This window comes from Varanus komodoensis, unplaced genomic scaffold (genome assembly GCF_004798865.1).
Source record: "Varanus komodoensis strain SLA01 unplaced genomic scaffold, ASM479886v1 scaffold9, whole genome shotgun sequence".
Lineage (NCBI taxonomy): Eukaryota > Metazoa > Chordata > Lepidosauria > Squamata > Varanidae > Varanus > Varanus komodoensis.
Window position 1 is genome coordinate 32,668,808 of NW_025336598.1, and position 26,860 is coordinate 32,695,667.

The 26,860-nt window shown below is 40.5% G+C and overlaps 1 protein-coding gene across 2 annotated transcripts in view; it reads left to right on the forward strand.

Moving 5' to 3' along the window:
- LOC123017174 (fibroblast activation protein alpha) overlaps positions 1-26,860 on the forward strand; it is a 61,722-nt gene that overhangs the window by 29,130 nt on the left and 5,732 nt on the right. For both annotated transcript variants that reach the window (XR_006413547.1, XM_044418337.1), the window contains exons 16-22: positions 537-661; positions 4,600-4,647; positions 6,310-6,408; positions 14,445-14,514; positions 15,827-16,021; positions 18,805-18,859; positions 24,517-24,616. Coding sequence is in view for 1 of the 2 variants with exons in the window: in XM_044418337.1 (XP_044274272.1) it covers positions 537-661; positions 4,600-4,647; positions 6,310-6,408; positions 14,445-14,514; positions 15,827-16,021; positions 18,805-18,859; positions 24,517-24,616 (692 nt within the window). In the remaining variant the exon portion in view is untranslated. The remainder of the gene's footprint in view (positions 1-536; positions 662-4,599; positions 4,648-6,309; positions 6,409-14,444; positions 14,515-15,826; positions 16,022-18,804; positions 18,860-24,516; positions 24,617-26,860) is intronic.

Here is a 26,860-nt window from a genome sequence, read left to right on the forward strand (position 1 = left end):
ATGTTGTCCAGCAGCCAGCAGACTGGAAACTGCTGGCAGAGCAGATCCTGCTTATAATCCAGGTGCTCCCAAAATCTGTTCCAGAAGATTGAGAGACTTGGTGTGCACACATCTGGGCTGCAGAAAGGAGAGGATCAAAAGGAATGTCCATTGTGACAAGCAAGCCTGCTTACGTAATGTTGGGAAAAGACTATTAGGACCATGTTCCGGCTGTAAAAGTTATTGTCATTTCAGGGAAGATCACAAATAATAGCCAGGCTTCGCTTAGACAGCTTAGCTCCCATCATCAAGCTTCCCCTCCAAGAGCACTTAATATCTTGTATCTCCTATAACACCTGGGGGTTATGCAGCAGACAGAGCAGGAATTTCCCCACACACATCACTGTGGAAAGGGTTTCCTGAAAAGTGGGGACTTTGGAACACCATGCCCCACTGCAGTGTTGGAGCTAGCTGTCTGTAAGCACTGTTTCCATTAATCCAAGGAAATCCTGAATGCGATGGAAGCACTTGAAAAAAAATCTTCCTTTGTTTTCCAGAATTAACCTTAGAGAAAATCCTCCAGTAAAGCAGTGCATTACTTGTCGTCTAAGAAAAAAAAGATGCCAGTATTATGCAGCAAGATTCAGCTACAATGCTGACTATTATGCCTTAATCTGTTATGGTAAGTCAAATGCCGGGGCAAATAAAATCCCAGTTGTGCTTTCAGGCATCTATTGGGTATTTCTGTTTCAATGTCAGCCTAGTAATAAACTAAACCTTAGAGGTATAATCCTGTGCACACTCTTCCAGAAATAAGACCCAGTGAGTGCAGCGGCATCAGAGTAAACATATAAAGACTCTGCTTGAACAAAGCTGCTATAATATCATGGCTTAGAGCATGGGTCCTCCAACTAAGGCCCTGGACCAGATCTGGCCCGCCATGCCCATTTGGACCTGCCACGCCCATGTGTGCGCCCGCTGCTGCCCACCTTGCCCCGCATGCAGGGAGGCAGCAGTCTGCTCGCTCGGAGAAAACGATCGCCAAGCGAGCAAGCCGCTGCCTCGTGCGCCTGCCTCCCCTCCCCTCACTGCACGTGCCTCTCCTCGCCTCGCCTCGCCACACGCCCCAGCCCCACCTCAGTGCACGCACCCACCCGCATGCACCGCCCCCGCCAGCCCGCATGCACCGCCAGTACCACCTTCCCGGCCCGTGGCCAGCACCGGCACCTTTCAACTGGCCCCCTGCTGAAAAAGTTGGAGGACCCTGCCTTAGAGAGTGAGCTGTGATTTAGGAAGTGCCCCGCTGTAATCTCACTAGAGTGCTTTAGGCAAGCCACTCTCAACTTCAGTTCCCACATGAGAAATAGTGAGGAATAATAATACTTACCAACAGAGTAGTCATAAGGTTTTCAGAGGTAACACAAGTGAAACGCTGAGAAGCTGTACGGATAATATTGGTGGTGGTGGTGGTGAAGATGATGTAGCAGACTCAGCTGGGACTTCCGCTCCTCTGCCAGCTTTCTCACTGTTACCTGGTTGTCCCACCCATGTGTTCAGAGCAATCCAACTTAGCTGGTATGTTGGCGTAGACAAGAAGCTGACTAGAGTGTGAATCTGGAAATCCTCAGTTCAAATACATAAACTCACCAGGGCAACTTAGGACAGTGGGGGCAGAAAGATCATCTCCAGACTTTTTAGACTTCAGCTTCCTGCATTCTGACCATTGACCATGCTTGCTTGCAGATCCTTCTTGGGAGATGAAGTCTTAAAATCTGGACAGTGACCTTCTGCCCATCACTGCCTTAGAAAAACCATTCTCTTTCCCCTTTTCCTCCAACCGTAATTTGGTAGTAATGATGATGATATTTTGTCATCGTTAGATAGAAAGCTGCAACATTGGAATAAATTCTGCATTTAAAAACTAATGCAGAATTTAGAACAAAGTTGCCTCTAAATTCAGATTATATGTTCTGAATGTCAATAACTGATTCCTAAATTTGAAATTTGAATCTAGCATACCCCTGTGCAGGTGGGTAGGGCTAAAATGTGGAGAGACATGGGTGGGCACATAAGTCCCTCCCCTGCTTCCCCACACACCCGGCATCCAAATGGACTGCCACACATTGTATTCCTGCAAGTTGGGAACCCTGATTTACCAGATTTTTGTACTCAGCGCATGAAGGCCTAATTAAGCATGGGGCACATGGAGATGCTGGGGTGGGATGTATGTGCATACCTGTATTACTCTCCATTCTTTAATGCTGAATTTCAGCAAAGCAAGACAAAATCTAAATACATAAAATTAACAAAAATGGTATGCAAATGAAATGATACGCAAATACCTGCATAAGGCTCACCAACCAATTCTGTACATGTTTATTCAGATCCATTACGTCCAGTTTGGGTTACACTCAAATGTAGATGCATAGGATTGTAGTCTGAAAATTCTCTTAAAGCAGAGATATTGTCATTATGGTAGATGTGTACATTCACCTGGGATCACGCTAGTGAATTAAGTGCCTTTTCTGATCAATGTTTTATGATCTGCAATTGATGCTTAAGCGTGCAAATAATAGAGTCTCTACTAAGCAAACATAACTAAATGATAATACCTTTCAATCATCCTTGCTAAGGATGTTATCACACAGAAAGTGTATTCACCTTGAGAAATGAATTACGACAACTTCTTCGGCCCCTGTTGTGTGCATGGTTAATTCTAGACTCGGGTTATGTAACTGTTAGCTGGGCATCACTTCATCTGTGAGAGCAAAACACATCTTGCAATGTAACATTTCTTGGTTTCCTAAGCCGCTTTACTGGCATTTATGCCATTCAAAGGCCTCTGTTTTTTACAGACCTATACTGGACAGTACATGTCCCTTGTCTGTATCACTATGCACTGTTTTATTTCTTAAATATGGTCAAAAACCTAGTATTTAAGAGTTGAAGTCAGAGGCACCCTCTACCCTGAGGAGCCCTTCCCAAGGTGACTGTGAGAAAATATGGCTGCCAGTTGTCTTCATGTGCAAAAGCAAGGGAAAAATGGGAATCTGAGGGCCAGGCAAAATTTGGACCCAGTTTTCATGCAATAGCAAATCATAGGTTAATCAAGTCATGGGTTAATTAATCTATGATATGCATTGCATGAGTGGGAGACAAAGAAAGTTCTACTTTTAATAATTTCCACTTTCAGTCAACAACGTATGATCAATCGATTGTAATTCATTGAGCACAATGACTTTGCAAGAACAAACTCATAGTTTGTTGCTGGATTAGCTGCTGGATTGTTTAGCTGATAAACAGCCCAGGACTCCAGGTTCACATAGCATGAGCAACAACCTATGATTGCAGAATGTTGATTAAAATTGGACATGGCAGGTGCATGGGAGACAGCACATCTGCTTGCTTCCACTCACTCCTGCTTCAAATAATTCACAGATTGACAATATATCTGGATTGGCTCTTGGCAGACATTTTATAAATGCAGTTGATGATCACATTAAAAAAAATGTAAATGGCATCTTCAAGGAAGCTCCAGCAACACCAGGACTACTGGCAATGAAAATCTGCCACATGTCCCACTGGCTGTAGTGGTGGCTTCCCTCCCAATGCAAATAAGGGTAGCAATTTCCATTAGGACCCCCATGGGGCATATTGGGTAAAGAAAGGTTTCATCTTTACTCCCCTCTGTGTCAGTGCAGCTGAGTTTCCCACTGAGGCTGCCTTTGACATGATTTTAAAAACGTGCATATCAATTGCATCCACACAATGTCACCTCTTGTTAGAGAAAAGCCCTCTACACTAGAAAGCGTAAATCATTATTTAGACCAGTTCAACTGTTACCATGTAGTGCTGTTTTTAATTCATATACACACATCCCACTGGCCAGAGAGTCCCAGGAATTTTAGCTTCTGTTGAGGAATGTTTGCTTACAGACTTTCCATACACACACATATGAAGAATTAAAGTTCTCAGAGCTCCTGGGAAAGCATGGTGTGCGGACTGTTAAACAGCGAAGGGGTAAAGCGGGATCCTGGTAATATGGAAGAAAGAAGCAATAGGTCTTGGCCATATCTGGACTTAGAAGGAACAACGGTTGTAGCCAAAGCCACATGCTTACAGAACAGACTCAGTGCTGATGGTAGAGACTGAGCGAGTATATAAAGGATAAGAACTGTGCAGATACATTGCAAGAATATGAATTCCATGATATAGTGATCCCTGGATAAAAATACAAAGTGAACTAAAAATACAATGGAAGGATAATGTTAAGGCTTTTGGAGTCCAGGAGATAGAAAATCCATTTGATTACTGTGGATCAGTTGATTAGAACCCTGCTCATAGAACCTGCACTTTTCTTGGTAAAAGTGAGTACTGGGGAGTCCTTCTCCCTCTGTGTATGAACTGAAGTGCCTGCTGCTAGTGCAAGGGCATGTTTGGCTTCATGGTCATCCTTATGGATTAAAATGTTAAGCTAGTGAGAGCAATTGTCTATTGGGGGGGAATTACATGCAGATTATTTCACCAACAAAATTCACACTATTTTCAATAGCAGTTGTATGTTTCACAGTTATTCTTTAATGGACATTCTCCCCCCTCCCCCACTAATTATCACTACAGGTCCAGGCATCCCTATTTCTACTCTTTATGACAACAGATATGGCAGAGGTAACTTTTATTATACATATTACTTTTAATGCTAAAACCCTATGTACATGCATGTGGAATTAAGTTCCTTTTCAGTCAATGGAACTGAAACCCCAGAACACTTCCAATGGAGGCTTGCCCAGGACTAAATCCTATTGCAGCTAGTGGGACTTGGAAGGCATATGATTAGATTATAAATGTGTTGTAGAAATACTTTGATCCATTTTTGTTCAAAGTTGATGAAATAAAATGCTTTCTCTATATGTGTGCGTGTGCATTTTAGAAAAATGCAAAAAAACCTTTCCCTGCTCAGTGCTCATTCTGCTTCGAGTGTTAAATTAGCATTATAACCTGGAATCATGATATATGGAGCACAGCCTTTCTCCAGGCGACCCTTCTGAGTGGAAAGAGCCTAGGCTGAGCACTGTGCTAGCAGGCTGCAGCTGTGAGTCATATTCCTATTCTTTCAGTGTACATTCCTAGGCTAACTTCCAATGTCAAAACAAACATGCATTGGTACAGATGATGCCACCATGATACCAACCTTTATGCATATTTCCTCTGTCCAGTAGTAGCATCTGAACTGAGCTAGGGTTTCATATGTGTATGTAGCCAATTGTATATAATTCTTTAGTGAGTTCTCCAGCTGATTTAGTGATGGCCACCAGACTTCTGAATGATGGTGGAATGTATGTTCATTTGTTGTAAGATTTCTGTCCATGTTTACTCTGGTTATCTTCTGGTATTTTATCACCACAAATTGGGTTTCCTAAGTGCATTGTAATGGTGGAAACACAGAAAGAGTTTGTACCTGCTGCTGCTGCAGTAATCTACTTATAACTATTTTAATATGTGCTGTGCTATTTTTATGTATCTTGGGCTAGCTAGTTCAGATTAAATATGTGTAGGAGAGAAAAATCAGCCATGATACTGCTTCTTTTTTCAAGTGCCAGACCTCTTTTAACAGTCTAATGAAATGATGGACTTAACATAGTATAGGATGACCTTCATCAACCTTTGTCCCTCAAATAGTACAAGCCAGACATCTCCAGCCAATGCTGCCCGGGAATCACTGGGACAGTGGGCAAACACCTTGGAAAGGCACAAGGTTCAGGGAAGCCTGTAGTTAGTTGGTTCTCAGTCAGACTTTTCTTTCAAATACCACTTCTTCCAGCTCTATCGCAGCTTTTTGCTACTTATGCTTCAGGGAACTTTAAAGCCAGCAGTAGTCCTGAGCGTAACTCCAAGGAGGTTTAGCTCAAGGAAATATTTTCCTATCTTCCTTCTATGTTGCTGCTAAAGCCATACAGCTGTTTGATATTTCTGCAGTTACAAGGGTGAGATAATCACTCATAGAATGGTCATAAGAGATCTGACATCTCTATATATGGATATTTGGTTTGCCTGCCTTTGCTGAAGCTTATATATAATTGATATATTTGGATTTGTGCTGTTCCTTGGATATTTACATATTAGCATTTGTTAATTTTAGGGGTTTTTCTTGTTTCTTTTCCTTTTTGTTTTGTTTTTGTTTCTTTTTGTATTTGTTTATTTCAATGTTTGTTTGTTTGGTGAAATTCACAATAAAATTAAATAAAAATAGATGTGACATTTTCACATCAACCATCATATCATTCAAATCACACCTATCATATCATGACAATTGGTCTTTTTTAAATATAGAAATTGAAGTTCTGGAAGACAATAAGAATTTAGAATCTGCTCTGAAAAAAATCAGAATGCCTACAGTTGAAATTAACAAATTTGAAGTAAATGGAATTAGTAAGTACAATGAATTTAACTTCTCTCTCTCTCTCTCTCTCTCTCTCTCTCTCTCTCTCTCTCTCTCTGTCTCTCACACACACACACACACACTCACTCACACACACACACTCACTCACACACACACACACACACACACACACAATCTCTCTCCCAGTATCTCTCCCTCTCTCTCTCAAATACAGTAGACTTTCTGTTAACCAGAACTCAAGCAACTGGCACTCTCAAGCAACCTGCAAAAAAATCAAAGAAATAATACTTTAAATAAAAATTAAAATAAAATCAATTTATATTGGAAATATAAGTTTAAACTTGATCCTCTGGATTGTGAGTAAGCCCACACTTCGCACACCACGTGTTTGTCTCCCACTCCTACCAATTCACTGTGTGTAAACATACTGGGTGGTTGGGATCTATTGTTATTCAGACTTTGTGTTCTCACCCAACCCCAAGTATGCCAAAACAGGTTCCAAGTAAGCATAAACACCTAGAGCTTACCCTCAAGCAGAAGATGGAAATATCCAAGAAGCTTGAGAAAGGTGCGAGTTGTGCTCATGGAGGAACTTAAGGTCAGTTCTTCAATGATCAATGACAATAAGGCTCATTCTCAGAAGATAGAAATAGTATTTATTTAGGTATTTATTTATTTATATTTCCATTTATATGTTGCCTACTACCCAAAGATCTCATGGTGGCTTACAATAAAAAGTATAAATAATTTGCTTTAATTACTGTATTTCAATATTAATATCAAGTCAATACAGAGTTTATGGTGTGGTATAGTATGGGCTATAGTATTAGTTAGGCTTATTTTTAATAGTAACTCTCAAGCAACCAGAAACTACACTTTATCCAACATCTACCAATCCCAGGCGTGCCGGTAAACTGAGAGTCTACTGTACTGTGATTGAAAAGGGATGTATGCTGGCTACTTCAAAGCTTACAATGGGACCACATGAACTGTTGACACAGGAGAGGTACTATTCTGTCACCTTCAGTACTGTACTAATAAGCTCAATCCCACTGAAATGTTGTATATAAAACTGATTATTTCATCCCGCAAATACATTGAAGAGCTGGTAAAGACTATGAATGAACAACTGACATTTCAGGGGCCTGAAGCACTTTTCTTAAGAAGTAATCCTTAGAATAGTTAGATTTCTTTAGTTTAGAGAAATGACATATAACAGAGTATGAGGGGTAAGGGCATAAAACAGTTTTATAAAGGTAGGGGTGGGGTGGGGAGTGGGGTGGAGAAAGCAGATGGGCATAAGTGTTTCTACCTCTCTTCTAATTCTTGGATTCATCCCATGAAACAATATTTACTTATTACATTGTTTTACCACCCAATTGTCAGTGTTCCCTAGGAAGTTCACAAAAATTAAAACTCTAAAAAGTGGTTGTGCTAAAACATAAAATAGAAACTTCACTCATAGTTTATTCATAAACTTTTTAAAAAATAAATGGAATAAATGCAGAATAAAAGCCAGCAACACGGAAAGATCTAAAAGTACAAGAATACACATTTGAAAACAAACTTAGGCACTAAAAGATTTGAAGGAAAAAGATCTTCACCTGATATCAAAAAGACTACTGTGCAGATTCCAGGTATGTCTGTGTGTGTGTGTGGGGGGGTGCATTTCGCAACTGGGGTGCTACCACCAGAGGTCCTCTCCTTAATATCTATACGCTTCACATTATTTGACTGGGACACCCAGAGAAGGGCCTCTGGAAATGATCTTAGGATCTGGGCAAGTCTATATGGGAGAACATGGTTCTTCAAGTAACCTGACTCCAAGCTGTTTAGGGTTTTGTAAGTTAAAATGAGAATTTAGACCTGGAAATGGAACTAGATGGCAAGCCAGTGCAGATCACCAAACATTGATATAATATGATTGTATTGGCCAGTCTCCATTAACAGTCTTTCTGCTTTAGTTTGGGCCTGTTGAAGGTTCTGGATAATTTTCAAAGGCAGACCTGTGTGTAATGCAATGTAGTAATCCAACCAAGAGACCAGGGATAACCGTAGCTAAGGCACTTCTGTCCAAATAGGATTATAATTGGCATATTAGCATAAAAGGATGAAAGACTGCCTATGTCACCAGATCCACCTAGGCCTCCAGTGACAATACAACATTCAGTGGTGGGTCCAAGTGTTCTCCTGAACCATAAACCTGATACTTTTGGGGAAGCCCAACCTAAATATTTTTCGTCCACCTTTTATGGTACAACTTCCCTTGGCCATAGCCAGAGTAGCTTCAGGTTGATGGAAGGACCATGATTTGCCCACCCATACAATACAGCAATTGCCATCAGAATTAACTAAAGTTAGTGACAATTAAAAAGCCATCCTATGTAATCATCCCTCTGGCCTGGTTATCACAATGCAGGACCACAACTGGATAAGTTGTTCAGCATACAGCATTCTCATGTGCATGGGGCAGCTTTCCTATTTTTGCTTTAAGTCGAGTTTTAAATTTTGTAAAGAAATTCCAGAGAATAGCTAGAAGAGATAAGAATGTCTTCTTAAATGAACAGTGCAAAGAAATAGAAGGAAACAATAGAATACACAGAAGAACTATACAAGAAAGAGCTTTACGTCCCTGATCACCATGATGGGGTGGTCACTGACCTTGAGCCAGACATCCTGGAATGTGAAGTCAAATGGGCCTTAGGAAGTCTGAGCAACAACAAAGCTAGTGGAGGCAACAGCATTCCAGCTGAGCTATTCAAAATCCTAAAAGACGATGCAGTAAAAGTGCTACACTCAATATGCCAGCAAATTTGGAAAATTCAGCAGTGGCCATGGGATTGGAAAAGGTCACTTTACATTCCGATCCCAAAGAAGGGCAATGCCAATGAATGTTCAAGCTACCGCACCATTGCACTCATTTCACATGCTAGCAAAGTGATGCTCAAAATCCTACAAGCTAGGCTTCAGCAGTATGTGGACCAAGAACTACCAGAAGTACAGGCAGGATTTCGAAGAGGAACTAGAGATCAAATTGCCAACATACGCTGGATCATGAAGAAAGCTAGGGAGTTCCGGAAAAATATCTACTTCTGCTTCACTGACTATGCTCAAGACTTTGATTGTGTGGATCACAACAAATTGTAACAAGTCCTTAAAGTGATGGGAGTACCAGATCATCTTATTTGTCTCTTGAGAAACCTATATGTGGGTCAAGAAGCAACAGTGAGAACTGGACACGGAACCAATGATTGTTTCTAAATTGAGAAAGGAGTTCGGCAAGGCTGTTTACTGTCGCCCTGCCTATTTAACATATATGCAGAGCACATCATGAGAAAGGCGGGGCTAGATGAATCACAAGTTGGAATTAAGATTGCTGGGAGAAATATCAACAACCTCAGATATGCAGATGATACCACTCATGGCAGAAAGTGAAGAGGAACTAAAGAGTCTCTCTCTCTCTCTCTCTCTCTTTTTTTTTTTTTTTTTGCAGTACTTTTTTATTAAATTTTAAAACAGTACTAAAAACATCAATCATCACAAACATCGGAACTACTGAGTCAGCCCCTTACTACATATCTTTTAACATTCTGTAATCATATTCAGATCCATTTATGGAATCTTAAAAAACATTTTTAGATCTAAACCAAGTCCCGTTTCTACAGCCAATTAAAAAAAAAAGGTTCCAAATTTGATAGAAGTCACTATCTTCTTTCTTCTTCTGTGGTAAGATCAGTCCATCCATTTCTTACAGAGACCCGTTTTCCTTGACCAATATTAAAAGAAAGACTCTCCAAATTTGATAAAAGTCAATATCTTCTTTCTTCTTCAATAGTAGCTTCAATCTAACCAACTCTACACAATTCCAGATCTTTTCATTTTTCTAATATTAAACAGATACACTCATAATATTACAAATATAATCAAATACATTTTTTGCTTACTAGTATTCCAGTCTAATATCCACTAAAAAGGAAAGTGAAAGAGAAGAAAAGTTCCAAGCTTAAAAAAGAACTAAAGACTTTTAACCCAATTCATGTTCACATGTCTAACATCCATTTAGCATCTTTAAGGACATCTATTTAACGACAACAATTATCTATGATATCTTTTAAACAAATTTTCTTTAAGCTAATTTATTAAAGTTTCATCTAGCTTACACTTCACTTAATCACATACAATTAACTCCTTATAAGAGTCCAGCTCCTTACAATCTTTAATATATCTCGCTTGTAAAAAGAAATCTATTTAGTACAGCTCCTCCTACTCCCATAATTGTCATTTTCTAGTATAGCAATTCAAAGACAAGAGTCATGCAACTTAGCTTTTGGTCATTCATTTTTAAGATAAAAAAAAGAAAAAGAAAAGAATCTCAAATTTTCCCTTATATCACTCACAAAGGAGAGAAAAAAAGGGGGGACTCCACTCCTAGTCTTCTCCTTCTTAGTTCAGTTTAAATCTTATAATCTCTTCATAATTCAACACATTTAAATGTAGAAAAGCTTCCACAGTTAAAATCATATACCTTAGCCTTTCCATACCACAATAAACATGCCAACCCATTTATACCATTCCTTTTTAAGATTTCTTTTTTACACCTCTTCCAGACCGCTTTTGTTTTAATAGGGTTTGTTGAAAATCAATATTTTTAAACTTTACATCTCCAGCCCATCTTTCTCCCCTTGGTGTTATTTGTTGAAAATCAACCCACTTCAAAGTCTGTATTTCAATCTTCACTATTTCTTGCTTTATCTTCAGTGATTGTAGCATTTGTTGTAGGTCAGTGTTTATTCCCAATGGCTGTGTTTTTTGCTGCAAGTCAACCTTCACTGTTTCTTCTTCCTCAGAATCAATTTTAGTTAATTCAGGATCCATCCATCCTTCAAAAAAAAATTCCTTCCTTTAGTGGCCAAATTTGTTTCTTTTTATCCACAGTTTCAAATTTTTCATATACTTGTTGCATTTCTTGTATATTCTGTTCAGTTTTGGATTCTACATCAATCACCATCTCCTTAAAAGAAGCATCAGGCTTATCAATGCGCTTTTTTTGTACAATTGAGAAGATTTCCTGTTGTCTCAACATCACCTCTTGGGATATTTGTAAAGTTGTTAAAGATTCTTGTATTTCCAAAAAAAAATCTCTTCATTGCAATAATTCCAATAGCCACAAACTGGCAGCCAAGATCAGTTCCACTTTTCTTTTCTCTAGATCACTAGTGGTCAGAAGGTTGCCAAGTTGCCAAATACTTTGGCAGAGGTCCCAGAAACGCAGGAGAAGAAATGGAGATTCTTATATCCTTTCTCTTTTCTCCCTTTTCTCTTTTTTTTTTATGCCAATTAACGACAGATACAGTTTTTCCACAAGTAGTATTGCAAAAGGAAAATAGGAATGCTCACCCAAACAGTCGTCACAATAAAGAAGAAAGCATCTGACAATATGAAAAATATCCTGGTGAGTGTCCAGTTGATCTTGGCAGAAGTCCAAACAGATATCCAAAATGATTGGTCAAAGCTTTGAACTTTGATTGGTCACGTAATTGCACCTTAAAAATTTAAACTAATTTTATACCCTTAGAGAGGTTAGAGGAAAAAGTCTTTTTCTTCGGCTTCAACTTGGATAAAAGTCTCAGCACTCTCTCATCTCAGTCGCCGCCTAAACATCCGGAGGGTTTTTCTTTTCTTAATGCCAAATTATAAACAAATGCAGCTTTTCCATGGGTAATATTGCAAAAGAAGTAAAAAATATTTACTCAGCAGTTCCAATGCTTATCTAGCTAATAAAAATCCTAAGCTAATCTTCTAAGATGTCAAGAACTTGAAGGGGCTGAAACCACCCCCTGTGTTACTCGGTTGAGAAGTACCTGAATTGCTCTCAGCAGATATGAGATTGCCATCTCACATCAAGCCAAAAGCATGCCCAGGCAATCTGTCTTCACCCCAACAGGGCTTAGAAGAGTCTCCCACGACTCGCTGCCGAATAATACCGGCGTGATAAACGAGCTCTGTTAATCACATCCATCTCATTCCAGCGCCATCTTGGAATCTCAGGAACTAAAGAGTCTCTTGATGCAGGTAAAAGAGGAGAGTGCAAAAGTTGGCTTGAAACTCAACATTAAGAAAACTAAGATCACAGCATCTGGTTCTTCTTGGCAAATAGATGGGGAAGAAATGGAGGTAGTGACAGTTTTTATTTTCCTGGGCTCCAAGATCACTGCAGACAGGGACTGCAGCCAAGAAATTAAAAGACGCTTGCTCCTGGGGAGGAAAGCCATGGCAAATCTAGACAGCATACTAAAAAGCAGAGACATCACCCTGCCAACAAAAGTGTGTATAGTCAAGGCCATGGTTTTCCCAGTTGCAATGTATGGCTGTGAAAGTTGGACCATAAGGAAGGCTGAGCGCCGAAGAATTGATGCCTTTGAATTGTGGTGCTGGAGGAGACTCCTGCGAGTCCCTTGGACTGCAAGACAATCAAACCAGTCAGTCATAGAGGAGATCAACTCTGACTGCTCTTTAGAAGGCCAGATAGTGAAGATGAAACTCAAATACTCTGGCCACCTAATGAGAAGGAAGGACTCACTGGAGAAGAGCCTAATGCTGGGAACAATTGAAGGCAAGAGAAGAAGGGGACAGCAGAGAATGAGGTGGCTAGATGGAGTCACTGGGGCAGTCGGTGTGAGCTTGGGTGGACTCCGGGGGATGGTGGAGGACAGAAAGGCCTGGAGGAATGTTGCCCATGGGGTCACAATGGGTCGGACATGACTTTGTGACTAACAACAACAAAAAAGGGATAGCTTCTCTTCTATACATATGAACATGTATGAGGTTTCATATATTAATTTGAATACATTCTTTGCAGTATTTTAGAAGAGCTACTAAAACTGATGTTAAACTCATAGGGAAGGGTTTAAAAATGGAGTATTCCTAGGAGTGATAAGGGTGGGCCAGAGTATGAACCAGGCCAGAGAAACAGATGTCAAAGACTCGGGCAATATTGTGAATACAAAAATTCCTGTCTCATATCATGGAAACGCACCAAAGTTTCATTCCTGAGCCCAGCACTCTTCAACATTTTTATTAATGATTTAGATGAGTAGACACACAGAATGCTTATCATATTTGCAGATGACACAATATTGGGTGTGATAGCTAATGACAGAAACAACATTCGAAGAGAACTTGATCTGTTGAAGCACTGGGCTGCAAACAACAGAATTAAATTTAATAGGCAGAAATGCCAAGTTCTGCATCTAAGAAGAATAAACCAAATACATAGTTGCAATGCTACTAGTGAAATAGATCTCAGAACTGTTCTAGGTCACAAGTCAACAATGAGTCAACAATGTGCTGCGCCTGCAAGAAAAGCAAATGTTTTTGTTTTTGTTGTTGTTAGTCATGAAGTCATGTCCGATCCATCGCGACCCCATGGATGACATTCCTTCAGGCCTTCCTGTCCTCCAAAAACAAATGTTTTCGTTGCAATAGTATAAATATCATTTCCAAATCACACAAAGTAGTAGTTCAGAACTGGCTGTGCCTCATCTTGAGGACTGTGTCCAGCCCTGGGCACCACAGTTTAAGAAAGATGCAGACAAACTGGACAAGTTTCAGCGGAGTGCATTCAAGATGATCATGAGATTGGAAACAAAGCCCTGTGAGGAGACTGAAAGTACAGGGTGGGTTCTCTTGAGAAGAGAGGACTGAGTGGAGATGGGATAGCATTCTCCAAATACTTGAATGGGTGCCACACAGAGGAATGCCAGAATCTTAATCATGCCATAGTACAGGACAGGGTCAAGTTACAGGAAGCCAGATTCTAGGAAAAAATTCCTGTTTGAGTAATACAACAATTGAACAAATTACCTAGGGAGGGTGGAGGCATTCAAGATGCAATTTGACAACCATCTGTTAGGGATGTACTTGGAGTTTTGCATTGAGCCTTTTTGGCCCTTCCAACTCTTGCTATTTCATGGTTTTAGACAACAGGTATCTTTTGTAGTTCCTGTGTAGTCCAAGTTATTTGAACAGAACCCTTTGTAAGTAATTGTCTTTTTCTCTTTTTTAGCCTTATGGTACAAGATATTTCTACCTCCTAATTTGGATAAATCCAAGAAGCATCCTCTTCTCATAGAGGTGTATGTACATTTTTCTTCAATTTTTTTTCTGGGGTTGGGTTTTTTTTTTTTTTTTTTGCCTTCCTTCCATGCCTACTTCCTATCGTTTGCTCATTTCTTAACATAGCCTTGCTTTGTGAGATGTCACTTTACTATATAGCACTGCAGCAACACATGGTTAAATTGTGCTCTTAAGAAAACAGAAGAGGGAAAAGTGAATTTGTGTGTGTGGGTGGGAGAGGAAATTAATTTGAAAACACCTTCGTAACTGGAGTAGAAAAGTACTGCCAGAGTGGTATGTGTATTCATGAGGCTCCCAGTAATTATGGGCATCTAGTGAAAACTTGGAAGAGTTCTTACTTCAGCCTGCAGTTATATTCTACTTGAGCAATACTTCACAGCATGGGGAATTGTGGAAACTGGCTTTGTTTCTGGATGCTGAGTTTGTGGCTAGAGAGCCAGAAGACCCTTCCAAAAACAGCAAAGAAGGCAACATCTTTATACCATAAAAAACAAAAAAGGGAACTTCCAGTTTCTGTTTTTTTTCTGAGAAATGAGTTTCTCTGAAGTTGTTCACACAACACAGTGAGCCATGTTTGTTTCAAACTGGTGTCTGACCGTAGTCAGAGTTGGTTGTACATGTTAAACAAATCATTATGCTGGGTTCAGACAATCCAATGAGCAACTCTGAAGCCAGCATGGCTCAGAAACTGCCATGGATGTTGTGTGAACTCTTTGACCAGGTTCACACAGTCATGGGGGGGAGAAGAAGTCACCCCCCATTTGCCAGTTGCATGCTGCATGATTACCTAATTAACCTTGTATCAGCTGAACCCAATGAGGTGCACAGGATTGAGAGGTGGGGCGGTGCTTAGGGTTAATGGCAAGCCTGCATTCTCCCCTAAAATGTTTGGCCGCTCTCATGTTTTGCAACAAAAACTCAGTGTTGATTGTTTTGCAATTGCTGGTGCCACAGCAGCAAATTTGTCAGCCATGGGGGCAGCAAGGACTGCATTGAGGCTGGGGGAAGCACCCTCTATGAACTCGTATACTCAATCCAATAAGAAGCTGAAGAAGCATACATATCTAGATAGAATCCAGGAACTGTTAGCCAAAGAATGTATAGATTTTGTTTTATATTATACCATATACTGTTTGAGCCAAAACTTTGAAAACTTGTTGCTCAAGCATTTGAGGAGATCTGAAAGAACTGATTCCACTTTGATAATATTCTGCATTCCTCCCCCTGCCCTCTGCTATATTCTGATGTTTTTAAAAGGTTATTTTGTAGTCCAAAATGCTGAACATGAAACTCCATGATCATTTGTTGTAGGTACGGAGGACCTTGCAGTCAAAATGTGAAATCCGCTTTCAGTGTTAGCTGGATAACATACCTTACAAGCAAGGAAGGGATTGTGGTGGCCCTCGTGGATGGCAGAGGAACTGCCTTCCAAGGGGATAAAATGTTGCATGCAGTCTATCGAAATCTTGGCGTTTATGAAATTGATGATCAAATCTCAGCTGTAAGGTAAGAATAAGAGTGCCATGCTAGAACATAGACTGAGGGCCCTCTAAAAGCATGATAGATTCTGTGGTCTGTAGAGTGCTGACACCATGGCTGGCTAGATAAATGTGGCGTATTAAATACTAGCCAGTTAAATACTTCGTACATGCAGGAAGTTCTAGAGTTCTTCCAAATGTGGCATATTAAATACTAGCCAGTTAAATGCTTTGTACATGCAGGAAGTTCTAGAGTTCTAAGTGGAGTACAATTAATTACATTTTATAAACTTTGTAAAGCCAATCAATCAATTTATATACTGATTGTTAGTCAAAATGGCTCTCTGGGTGGTTTACATAATCCATGGTATAGTGGATAGTGTGCTATATTCATTAACGCATGCCCCTACCATGTTCGATGTATTTTATATAAATGGCTCTTCATGTAACATAGAAGGAGCTCCAGTGCAAAGTAGCTCCATTTATTTGCAGCAAGAGCAACCACATCTTGTGCTGTTGCAAATACCGCCACATGCATTTGTAGAGGCAAACATCAGCTCAGATGAACTAGTCTTGTCCTCAACAGCTTGTGTGGCACTTTAAGACTCTGCTGGAGTATTTTATCTTGTTTTCTTTGTCCTCTTGTCCTCTCCGGTATTCTTGACCTTTTCAATAATTTCTTCTTGACTTCTGGATTTGGTGGCATCTTTGGACAGGGCTGTATGCTGGTTTCATAATGCTTTCAGTGCCTTGAGTTGTAAAAGACATTGATGGCACAGGTGTGAATGGAAATTGGGATGATGCTTCATGGGTGTGGACTAATTGGTGCAGAAACATTTCTTTTTAACATTGAGCAAGGTTTATTACTATGACTTGATAAATAATACAGGTAGATATCCAAGAATAGCACTTCTGAACTCTCATCTCCACACATGTAGTCCATGTACCTGATAGTCCTATATCTATGCAAGCACCCTCTTATCTCTTCCATACAATTTCTGCTTATTTGACTCTTCCATTTCCTCCTTGTATCAAGGATGTTGTTGCTTTTAACCTTGCTTTTTGAAAGCTAAGATTGAATTAGATCAGATATTTTACAGTTTACATTTGACCTTCCTATTGCTATCTCTTATTTACTTTTCTTTTGTACAGTGCTGCAATTTGCACTGCTTGCATTATAGTAACCATAAAAGTTATAAATTAGCTTTTATTACTCTGAAGTGTTCAGAGACAGCAGAGGATACTTGACATGAACAAGTCACTCAATTTTTCTGGTCATTTTCACAAAACTTCATTCATAATTCCACTGTAAACAGCAAAGGTTAAAAAAGCTTCAGAAGGATGCATTTTAGCATATACACACAATCCATAGATCTGTATGCATGCTATCTAAACATGCATGTTTGTGCACAGAGTTTCATCTAAAATTTCCCATTTTGTAGTCATTTTGATACATTTTTGAGCTAAAAGCCAAAATGCTAAATTGGGAGAAGTTCAAAATGCAGGATAATTACATTTTAATCAGTGTATTAATGTGGGAATTGCAAATCAGTTTGGTTCTCTCAGAAACGTGGACTGAACAAATCTTTGTGCATTATTTGACACGACTAGGTATCCATCCAGCTAATGTAAGGAAACTCCCACCCACTCTTCATTAGCAGTTCATTGCAAAAGTCTGGAAGTGGCTGGACTCCCTGCAAAAAGTATGCAAAAGCACGGACATTCTCTAATTTATAGTGGTTGTCAGGCCCAGTGTGTGGTCACACTGGAATGGTTTTGGTTTCTCATTTCTGAAGCTGCAAGGAAGAAGTAATAGCAAAGACCAAGAAGTGAGAGGAAGTTCACTCTGGCAATAGAAACATGCTGAATCAACATTTACATTGGCAGCTAAGACCATGATCCCCATCTGGTCTCACATGTCCCTTGGATATGATAATGCAGGAGACCTGTGTGTGGGCACTTTAGCAGAATGGTGTGACGTCTGCCCCATTGTTTTCTTTTGCCATTTGGCTTCTTTCTTCTGGTTTTCCTTGTACCACCATCACTATCTTCATCAAGTGAGCCATTCACTTAGGGCATGGAAAACAACTCATAAGCCATTGATTTCTGGCCTTTTTGTCATTTCATCTTTTTCTGCCTCCGCTGTTTGATAGTTTGCCTTTACAATGATTTAATTATTTTTACTTCCCAATGTTGATTGAATAAAGCCTATCCCAGCTGGGTGGTCCCCCTGGTAATATATTATGTTCTTATGCTCTTACTGGTTCTCATCAAGTTAGTAACCATCTTGCTTCTCTGGACTCTTCGCAAGGCAGTTTGTTTCCCCCATTCTTTGGCAGAACTACTGATAACCAGAACTTGGTCTTCCACATTTGTATCTCTGCTTTTTCTCAAAGCACCTCAGAGCAGTACCTTTGTCTCATATTTCTGTGCTGTGGGTTTGTTGGGAGTTACTGATTTGTCCACAGTTTCCACAGGTGAAGCAGGACTTGAACTTGGATTTCCCCCAGTCATGCCTAATATTCCAGCTCAGCCTTTCCCAACCTCGTACTCTCTAGCTGTGTGGCACAAGAACCCCCATAAACCCCAAATGGTCTTGCAGTCTGAGGAGGATAATATTGTCATCCCACATATCTGGATGGCAACAAGTTGGGGAACACTGCCCTACCATGGCCCTGCACTGGGTGTCTAGTGAAGAGTTCTGAGGAGCAAAAAGGTTGTCAGCTTCATGAGCACTTGTGATGATGAAATAAAGGTATTTTATCACCGGTCTGTTTTGTACTAACAAGACTTTTTTTAAATTTCAAACAGGAAGTTTATAGAAATGGGATTTATTGATGAGAAAAGAATAGCCATATGGGGCTGGGTATGTATCATTTAAAAAATATCTTGACTAGCTTTGTTTTATTTTGCCCTTGTCCTGAATAAATCTCAGTGAAGTATATGGAAGCTTGCTGTGTGGGATTGTCCTGGCTTGCCTTTCTCCAGGAGAATGTATTATGGGATGCCTAGGCTATGACATGGATGTGAGATTTTCAAGAATGGACATGAAACAGTGGCATCAGCGTTCAGGGCCCAGTTACCACTTCTGTTGCATCAGAGCTCTCCTTATTTCCATCCTAGGTTTGATTTCCCAGGAGTTCTGTCCGTCTAGTTCTGGGGGGTGGGGGGTGAGGGAGATCTACTGAGTCTTTGGTACAGCAAGTTTCTACGCCTAAAGGCAGTTCCCTAGGATAGACAGTAACACAGCTGGATGTGCTGCAGAGCAAGAGAACTGGTAGGCCAACTGAAGAGAGATCATGTGGACAAGGGACATAATTCTGCGATAGGGCATATGCTTTGCATGCAGAAGACACTAGGTCCAGACTCTGCCATCTCCGGGAAGGCAGAAAAATCTCCTCCCTAAGTGACAGTCTGTCAGTGTTAACAATACTGGGCTAGATGGACCAGTGGTCTTGTTCTGTATAAGACAGCTTTGCTGTGTTTCTAAAGGATGCTATCAACAATTAATTTCTTGTGGCCACTGTAAATGTTACATCATCTCAGATTTTTCTCCCAAGAAGGTTTCAACCACACTCTCTTCAATCTGTGGTGTGCTGCCAGGAAAAAGTTTCCTTCTTGGCCTACATTCCCACAGCAGCAACTTGCCCAGAAGCACAAAACAAGCCAGATTTTAAAATGAAAATATTTAAAACAGAATAAATTGCAGGTTTTAGAGGTCAGACTAATTATGTGTGTGTGTGAGAGAGAGAGAGAGAGAGCGAGAGAGAGCGAGCGAGTGAGCGCGCAGGCGCACATGCAAAGTTCTTAAATTATCAAACTTCTTTCTTCTTTGGCTGTTGGCTTATGTTGACAACCTACACTCAAGGGAATGCATCAGGATGTACTTAAAGGCTATTATGAATAAGAGGTTCTGATGTTGGGCTTAGTATCTGAGAAACTATGTCTGTGCACGCTGAATTTGTTGAGGTCACCCAGTCCCATGTCTTCAGGACAGATAACATAAATTAAACATGAAAACCTGGTTCTTTTTCGCCAGAATGGCTCACAAAATGATTCCGTCTGTTATGGTTGATGTTATTATTTGTATGACAAAGCTTCCTTCTCTGCTACTCTTCCCTTCACCTCTCTTCCCTTTGATTTCTTGTCAGTTATGTTTTTGTCCCATGGGAAATAATTACATTTAAAGTTTTAAATACTGTACCACTGAGATTTTGGAGCATTTAAGAAGCAGTAATATTGATCCATGTTGTACTGCTGGTGATTTTGTTTTTCCACTCCATAAACCTATTTGGTTGTTAGCTAGAACATCTTGCTTGCTTGCGTGTACATGGCTGTGTTTAGCAGGTTCTTTTTTCAGGCCCAAATTCTGCTTAGCATTCTGTACTGTTCTTTAAGCCTCCTGGTGAAGGAAAAATGTTTTCACAGCTTCCTATAACTTACAGGATAGAATTTTTTTAATGATTTTCAAGCATTCAAAGGCTTTTTACATGCTGCTGTTTGCCTTCTCAGGCTGCATTAATTTCTCTGTTTTATATTCCTTCTACATCTTGTTCTGTGCATTAACATGGGATAGATAGAGAATCATAGAGCAATATGGTTATTATTTCTAAACAATAATGACCAATAGATTACATCTTCCTTCAACAAGTTAGGGCTAATCTGCAGTTGAGCCTCACTTTCTTTTCTTCCAGGTAACTATGTTTGGGTCTCCAGTCCAATGTTTAAACTTTCTCACTGACTTGCTTCTCACCATTGGTGCCAGTGGAGGATTCCCCCCCACCTTGTTTTAGCAATGTGGGGGTGGGGATGGGAATTGAGGGGGAGAAAATGGGTGGGTGAGGAGCTTTAAGCTTCTCCTAACTGCATGTAGTGAACTTGATCCAGATCAGGCCCTGTGTGCTTACCTGGAAGTGAAAAAGAAAGTGTGATCCAACTCCATGCTGTGTCCTAATGCAGCATGCAGTTTAGCCCTTCATGGCTGCTCATCTTCAGCCGACTGAAAGACATTTTTGCTGTGCAGCGTCCTCCTTTTGCCGGAACTTCCACAAGAATGCAAACAAGGATGTTTGTTTAAATACTTCCTGCTGGCCCACTGCATTCTTCTGTCCTTACGGTGTTCCACAGTTTCCCTTCTAAACTTCCTCCAGACGGCAGTCCCTCTGATGGCACTGCTCACCATCCCCTACAATTTCCAACTAGTTCCATCTTTCCCTGCAACCTGTAGTTCTTAGGGTTCTTGAGTGAGCAAAGATCTAATCTGACTTGTTTAGAAGCACGGATAAGTAATTAGTCTTTTTAACTATTTAGTGTTTTAAGCAAGTCAATTTAGTTAAAAGACCTGTTGCTGCTGCTCCTCAATTCCATTAGGTCCTTAGAGCAAGATTATCTCTGTTGGCAATAGCTTTTAGATTTAGGAAGCTATCTCTCAGCCAGAATCTTTTTCATAGTATTTCTTTTCCATTTCTGAATGTTTCTGGCAAGGATTAGACATATTATAAACATATCAACAATTATTAACCATGATAGCTAAATGGAATGTCCCAGTTCACTATAACTGGCTGGAGGAACGGGACCTGGCGTAAACTTAGAGATGTTTTTTAAACTATTATAGATTGATTTGAAATTTGACTTTAGAATGTTAAAAATATGTAGTAGGAGGTTGACCCAGTAAATCCAATGTTTGTCATGTTTGATGTTTTCTAGTGTTAGTTTAAAATGTTAAAAAGGAATGTCCCAGTTCAAAGGAGGTATGCCTTGGAATATCACTATCTGCTATGATGTTTGCCATAATTGTGAAAGCCAATGAACTGCTTCTGACATGATGTTCTGTGCTTGAAGGATAAGCTATTAAAATGTTTATGCATGTGTCGCCAAAATGGATCCACATTATGTGGATACTGCAATGTTTCCAGTATGTGTCTGCAAACAGCATGTTAGATTTCTGATGGATCCTATTCACAGATGTAGGTCTAGTAAAGTTTTATAATTGACTAATCCCTACACACACAATTCTGTATTGAGACACTTGATTGTATTTTAATACTTTGCCAGTGAGCAGGAAATGAACATCAGATATAGTCCCATGTTTGCTCCTAATCCCAAATAATTTCAAAAATCAGTGTGGAAATTTTTAAAAATCACCCATAGCTTTCTGCCTGTCTAGAGTTTGGTTGCCATTTACATTGAATGAGGCTACCAAACTCTAGCTAATGGCTGGGAGTTTATCTCCTCTGCCTTTGGAAAGTGCTTATTAGAAGGGGAAGAGAAGCAATGTTTTTTTTGGGGGGGGGGCTTGTATTATCCCTCAGAGACAAAAAGAATCAGTCTGTGTCTCAGTAGCATATCTGTAAATTTTACTGGACTGGAAGCTTCATGGAGTGTGGCAGTGGTTCACACCCGTGCAGAGCAAAGTTGGTGTGATGCTTGTCAGAAGCCCATCGGACCACTGCTCCTTTCAGCAATTCTTCATGCCCCTTCAAGAAAAAAATGTGAAAGTGCTGGTAGGCTAGGAGGTGCTGGAGGAAAAGGATCAATGTTGTTGAAGCAATTGATTCAACACACCTTCACCTCAATCCGTTGTACTCAGCACAATTCGAATGTCGCAGTTGTCCACCCGCACTGCATTCTTCCCCGTGCATTCTTGAGGAAGCTCAGTTGGGCAAGGTGCAGGAGGAGTAAAGCTGGGTTGAGGCTCAGCTGGCAACTGAGTGAGCCGTCCTCTCGGTGTTGGCTGAGTCCCTTCGAATGCACTTGCTGTCCAGATGGGGACAATCAGCAGCAAGCAAGCTCAGCATGTGATCAACCCGGTGCCTGGAGAAGTGGCCCCTCCAAGATCTGGCTTACTGCCTTTCTGTCTCTTCTTTTTCTGCATGAAAATGGGGGGATGGATGCTGCAGTGGGAATTGACGATGTCAGGGGACAAGGTCGGGATTTAGAAGGGTGCATCCCAGATCTTTGCACTGCCTCAAATTATATCAATAATAAAAAACCTTTCCCACTCTGGTGCACTCCAGATTTGTTTGCTTGTTTGACAATATTTCCATACAGCTCCATATCTAGACAAATTCTAGAGTGGTGAAGAAAGCTAGACTATGTTGTTTCTATTCTATAAAATAATAGAAACCACACAGTCAAAACAGAGCTGTATCACAGCTCCTATCATCCCCAGACAGTTCCTCATGCAGTTCCTCATGTAGTATAAGCACTAGGCTGGGGAAGACTGGACTGCAGCAATGAAACTGCCAGCACAATGTGACAAGCGGGGAGTGCTGGCCATGTTCCAGTCTAGCAGGAAAACAATTCTTACCAACCGGAATAGCTTCAAAGCTGTAAAACCTGTTTTGAACCATTTTCTCTGAGTTTTCTCCCTTCACTCATGCCTTCCTCTACTTTCTTTTGCTTCCTGTTCTTTCCTTACACGGTTTGTTATATAATATGCAAGCAAACAAGCAAAACACCCCTCATCTCATGTCTCTCTTCATGTCTTCCTCCGCCTTGGTTTTCCTCCCCCAGCTGTTTTGCACATGTGCACAGCTGTAATTTACCAGGCAGTTTTTAATTCTCCACTGCTGCACATCATCAAAGGTATGTATGCAGCTAATGGACTAAACAACAAAAGTTTAAATGCCACCATCCCCACCTTTTTCACTGCAATTCCAGCACTACTGAAGTTTCTGCCACTCAATTGTGCTGCAATAGCACACAAAACACATGCGACCTTTCACATTCTTCTTACTTCTCCCATAATTAAAACACTCTGTACTTGCACGTGACACTTGCTCATGTAACAAATATGGTGGTTGCTGTGCTGCAGTAATGGGTGTGGACCCCTAGAACAGTTGCTGTGTTGTGAAAAAATGCAGGCCATGCCTCCACACAAAGGGGTTCCAGTGCAGATCCTTCCTGGATGCCTATGCAAAGCCCATAGCAGAATATGAGTGCAACAGCACTTTCCAGCTTGCATTCCCCAGCAGTTAAGTATTCTGAGATATACTGCCTCTGATACTGGAGAAAATATGTAGTCACCCTTAAGAGTAGCCATTGTTAGTCTTATCCTCCATGTATTCATTTAATCTCCTTTTAAAATCTTGCAGGCTGATAGCCTTCCCTATATCTTGTGGAAACAAATTCCATAGTTCAGTTTCTCTGTGTATCAAGATATGGTACTTTTTGCCTGTTTCCCATCAGATGACTCCAGATTCTTAATAATGTGGGGTAACATGGGGGTGGGGGCATTTTGCATTCTCTTTCTGATAGTGAAATCTTAGTTTCAAGAGAAACTTCATTGCAGATGATCTGGGTGTGGAAGGTGCTCTGTTTGTCTCATAAAGGCATTTACTGTGTAAATGAAAAGTGGTTGGAAATCCCATGTGCTTGGTAGAGAATTATTCAGAACTTATTCAGGAAAAACTCTCTTTCCTTGCTTGCCAAAGCAAATATTCCCTTTGGCTTTAAGATTTAACCACTAGGATTCTTAAAAAGCAACTGCAAAGGATTAACTTCCCTCTTCCTTCTCTTTAGTCTTACGGTGGCTATGTAGCCTCGATGGCACTTGGATCTGGAACTGGAGTGTTTCAGTGTGGAATAGCAGTGGCTCCTGTTTCCAGCTGGGAATATTACGGTATGGAAATAACTTGCAAGCATCAATCCTTAAAGCAGGACACAGACACTGTATTATTTAAAAAATGAGGTCAGTGCAAGGAGCCCAGTCACTTGCAAAATTTACAAGATATATCAACTTCACCTAGAAACAAATTCTTCAAAATATTTTTAGAAGAAGCATATTTTAAATCAAGCACAATTCCCTTTGCCATGGTCATTTGGCACTCTAGAAGGACTGGGTTGCAGTAGTTTGTTGAGTTATACATAATTGCATCTCCAAAGTATGTTAATACAATAAAAATAGGAAAGGTGAAGACCCTTTTCAAGGGCATCTCTGGGTCCTTTTGACAGCTGCTTCCTGTCCAAATGTGGATGATGAGCAGCATTGAGCTGTGCTAGTCAACAAAATGTCAGCTGCTGCCTCATTCAGGTACTCATAGGTCCTCCAAGAATAAGCAAGGATTTTGAAAGAAATCAGTAAACCAATCCATATAGACCAGATTGCCTCCCTATGACCATAACAGTGGACCAAGTGATACCAGAGGGACAGGGTCCCACCACAAAGCCCCTCTCCTTCTGATGTCATCAGGCATGCTGCCCCATGGACTTTTTCCCATACAGAGAGAGGTTGATGCCTCTCTCCAGCAAGAAGAAACTCAGCTGCAGCTTTCAGGACTGAGTCCTACAAGTCCCAGCTGAATCAGATACCATCCTCCGTGCCACTTGGATCCCACCTGGGGTGTGAGCTGCATGGGAGGGGACTCAGCTGGACAACATAGGACTCATGTAGGGGACGCTCACTCCCCTACAACGAATGGGAAGTCCCCTTGTTATGTCTGATTCCTCTCTCCTTGGGGGAGGGTGCAGAGGGTGCCTCACCTTCCACAGACAAGATTCAGCACCTCCATTGCCAGGATTAGATCTGCAGGCCAGAGGTTGCCCTCCCAGATTTAGACTCTTGTGAAGAGACTTGGGGCTTTTCAAGAAAGCTGGAACTAATGGCTTTTCAATGTCTGGAAGACTGTTAGGATAGTGGGACAGTGGGCAGAGTTATTAGGAATGTGTGAATAAGAAAAACTTTAGATCACCAAAATTCTGTGAATTCCATCTGGAAGCTTGTTCAGACTAAAGTCTGCATCAGATTTTGAGCTTGCTTTCTTCCTTTTCACATGGAAACCCATACATATCTCTGTATGGTTTTTTCCAAATGTATGCATCAGCTTTGCACATGTTTGAAATGTATTAATTCTTCTCCCATGATCAAAATACATTTGTGCACTTTTTTGAAATATATGCATTTTGAAATGCATGCATGCTATCAAATACTCTCTCTGTGTGTGTTTGTTCAATAATCACATTACAAGGATTGAGTCCTGATTAAATGTGCAAATTGAGTAATGTCCTGTGGGGGGACGACCTGAAATGAATTTCTTGTACATTATTAAGGTCACTTGCTGCAATTGTATAGCCAAAATTCTGTAACCAGAATAAAGAATGAAAATGATAAATTGTATATCTATATAAACTGAAAATCAATCAGATTTGGTTCTGCATTAGCAAAAGAGCCACTCTTTATCTGGGGTAGGAAAGGCAACCTGATGAAAGCCATAACCAGCATGGCCAAGGTTAGGTGGCAATGGAGTTGACGTCCAAAGCATCTAGAGCGAATCAGATGGCCTACCCTCATCTAAGATATTTCTAGGCATTTCTAGACTAGATATCCTGTCTACATTATAAAACAGCAGAGGATAAGAATTGAAGATAGGAATGAGGAATTGGTCTGACTGAATGGATAGGAGCAGTATGAGGAAAGTAAGAGAAACTATGTCCAGGAGGATCGACAAGGAATAATTTTAATTTGGGAGAAGTTAATGAAGGAAATCACATGCAGTTGTCATTCATTTAACTCGCCCTTCCCTGGTGTAGAGACACAGGGAAGATGGTTGGTGCTTTTAGTTTGGACCAGGCAAGTCATTTGGTGCACTGACAGCATTGATCGCTGCCTATGTGAGAGGGAGGAGCCACACACAGAAACCCATTTCCACCACCATTCCCACCCATTTGTACCTAGTTGAACAAGAGAGATAATATTCTCTATCTGCTTTAGATACTCAGAAGTGAGCCTTACAGTTTATTTACAAGTAAAGGTTTCTCTGGTGCATATAAGGCATCTTGAAATCCATATGCTTCAAGAATCATTTTAAGACTATTATCCCATCATAGTCATTTACAAATACGAGATGCAGTTGTGCTAAACGGAAGA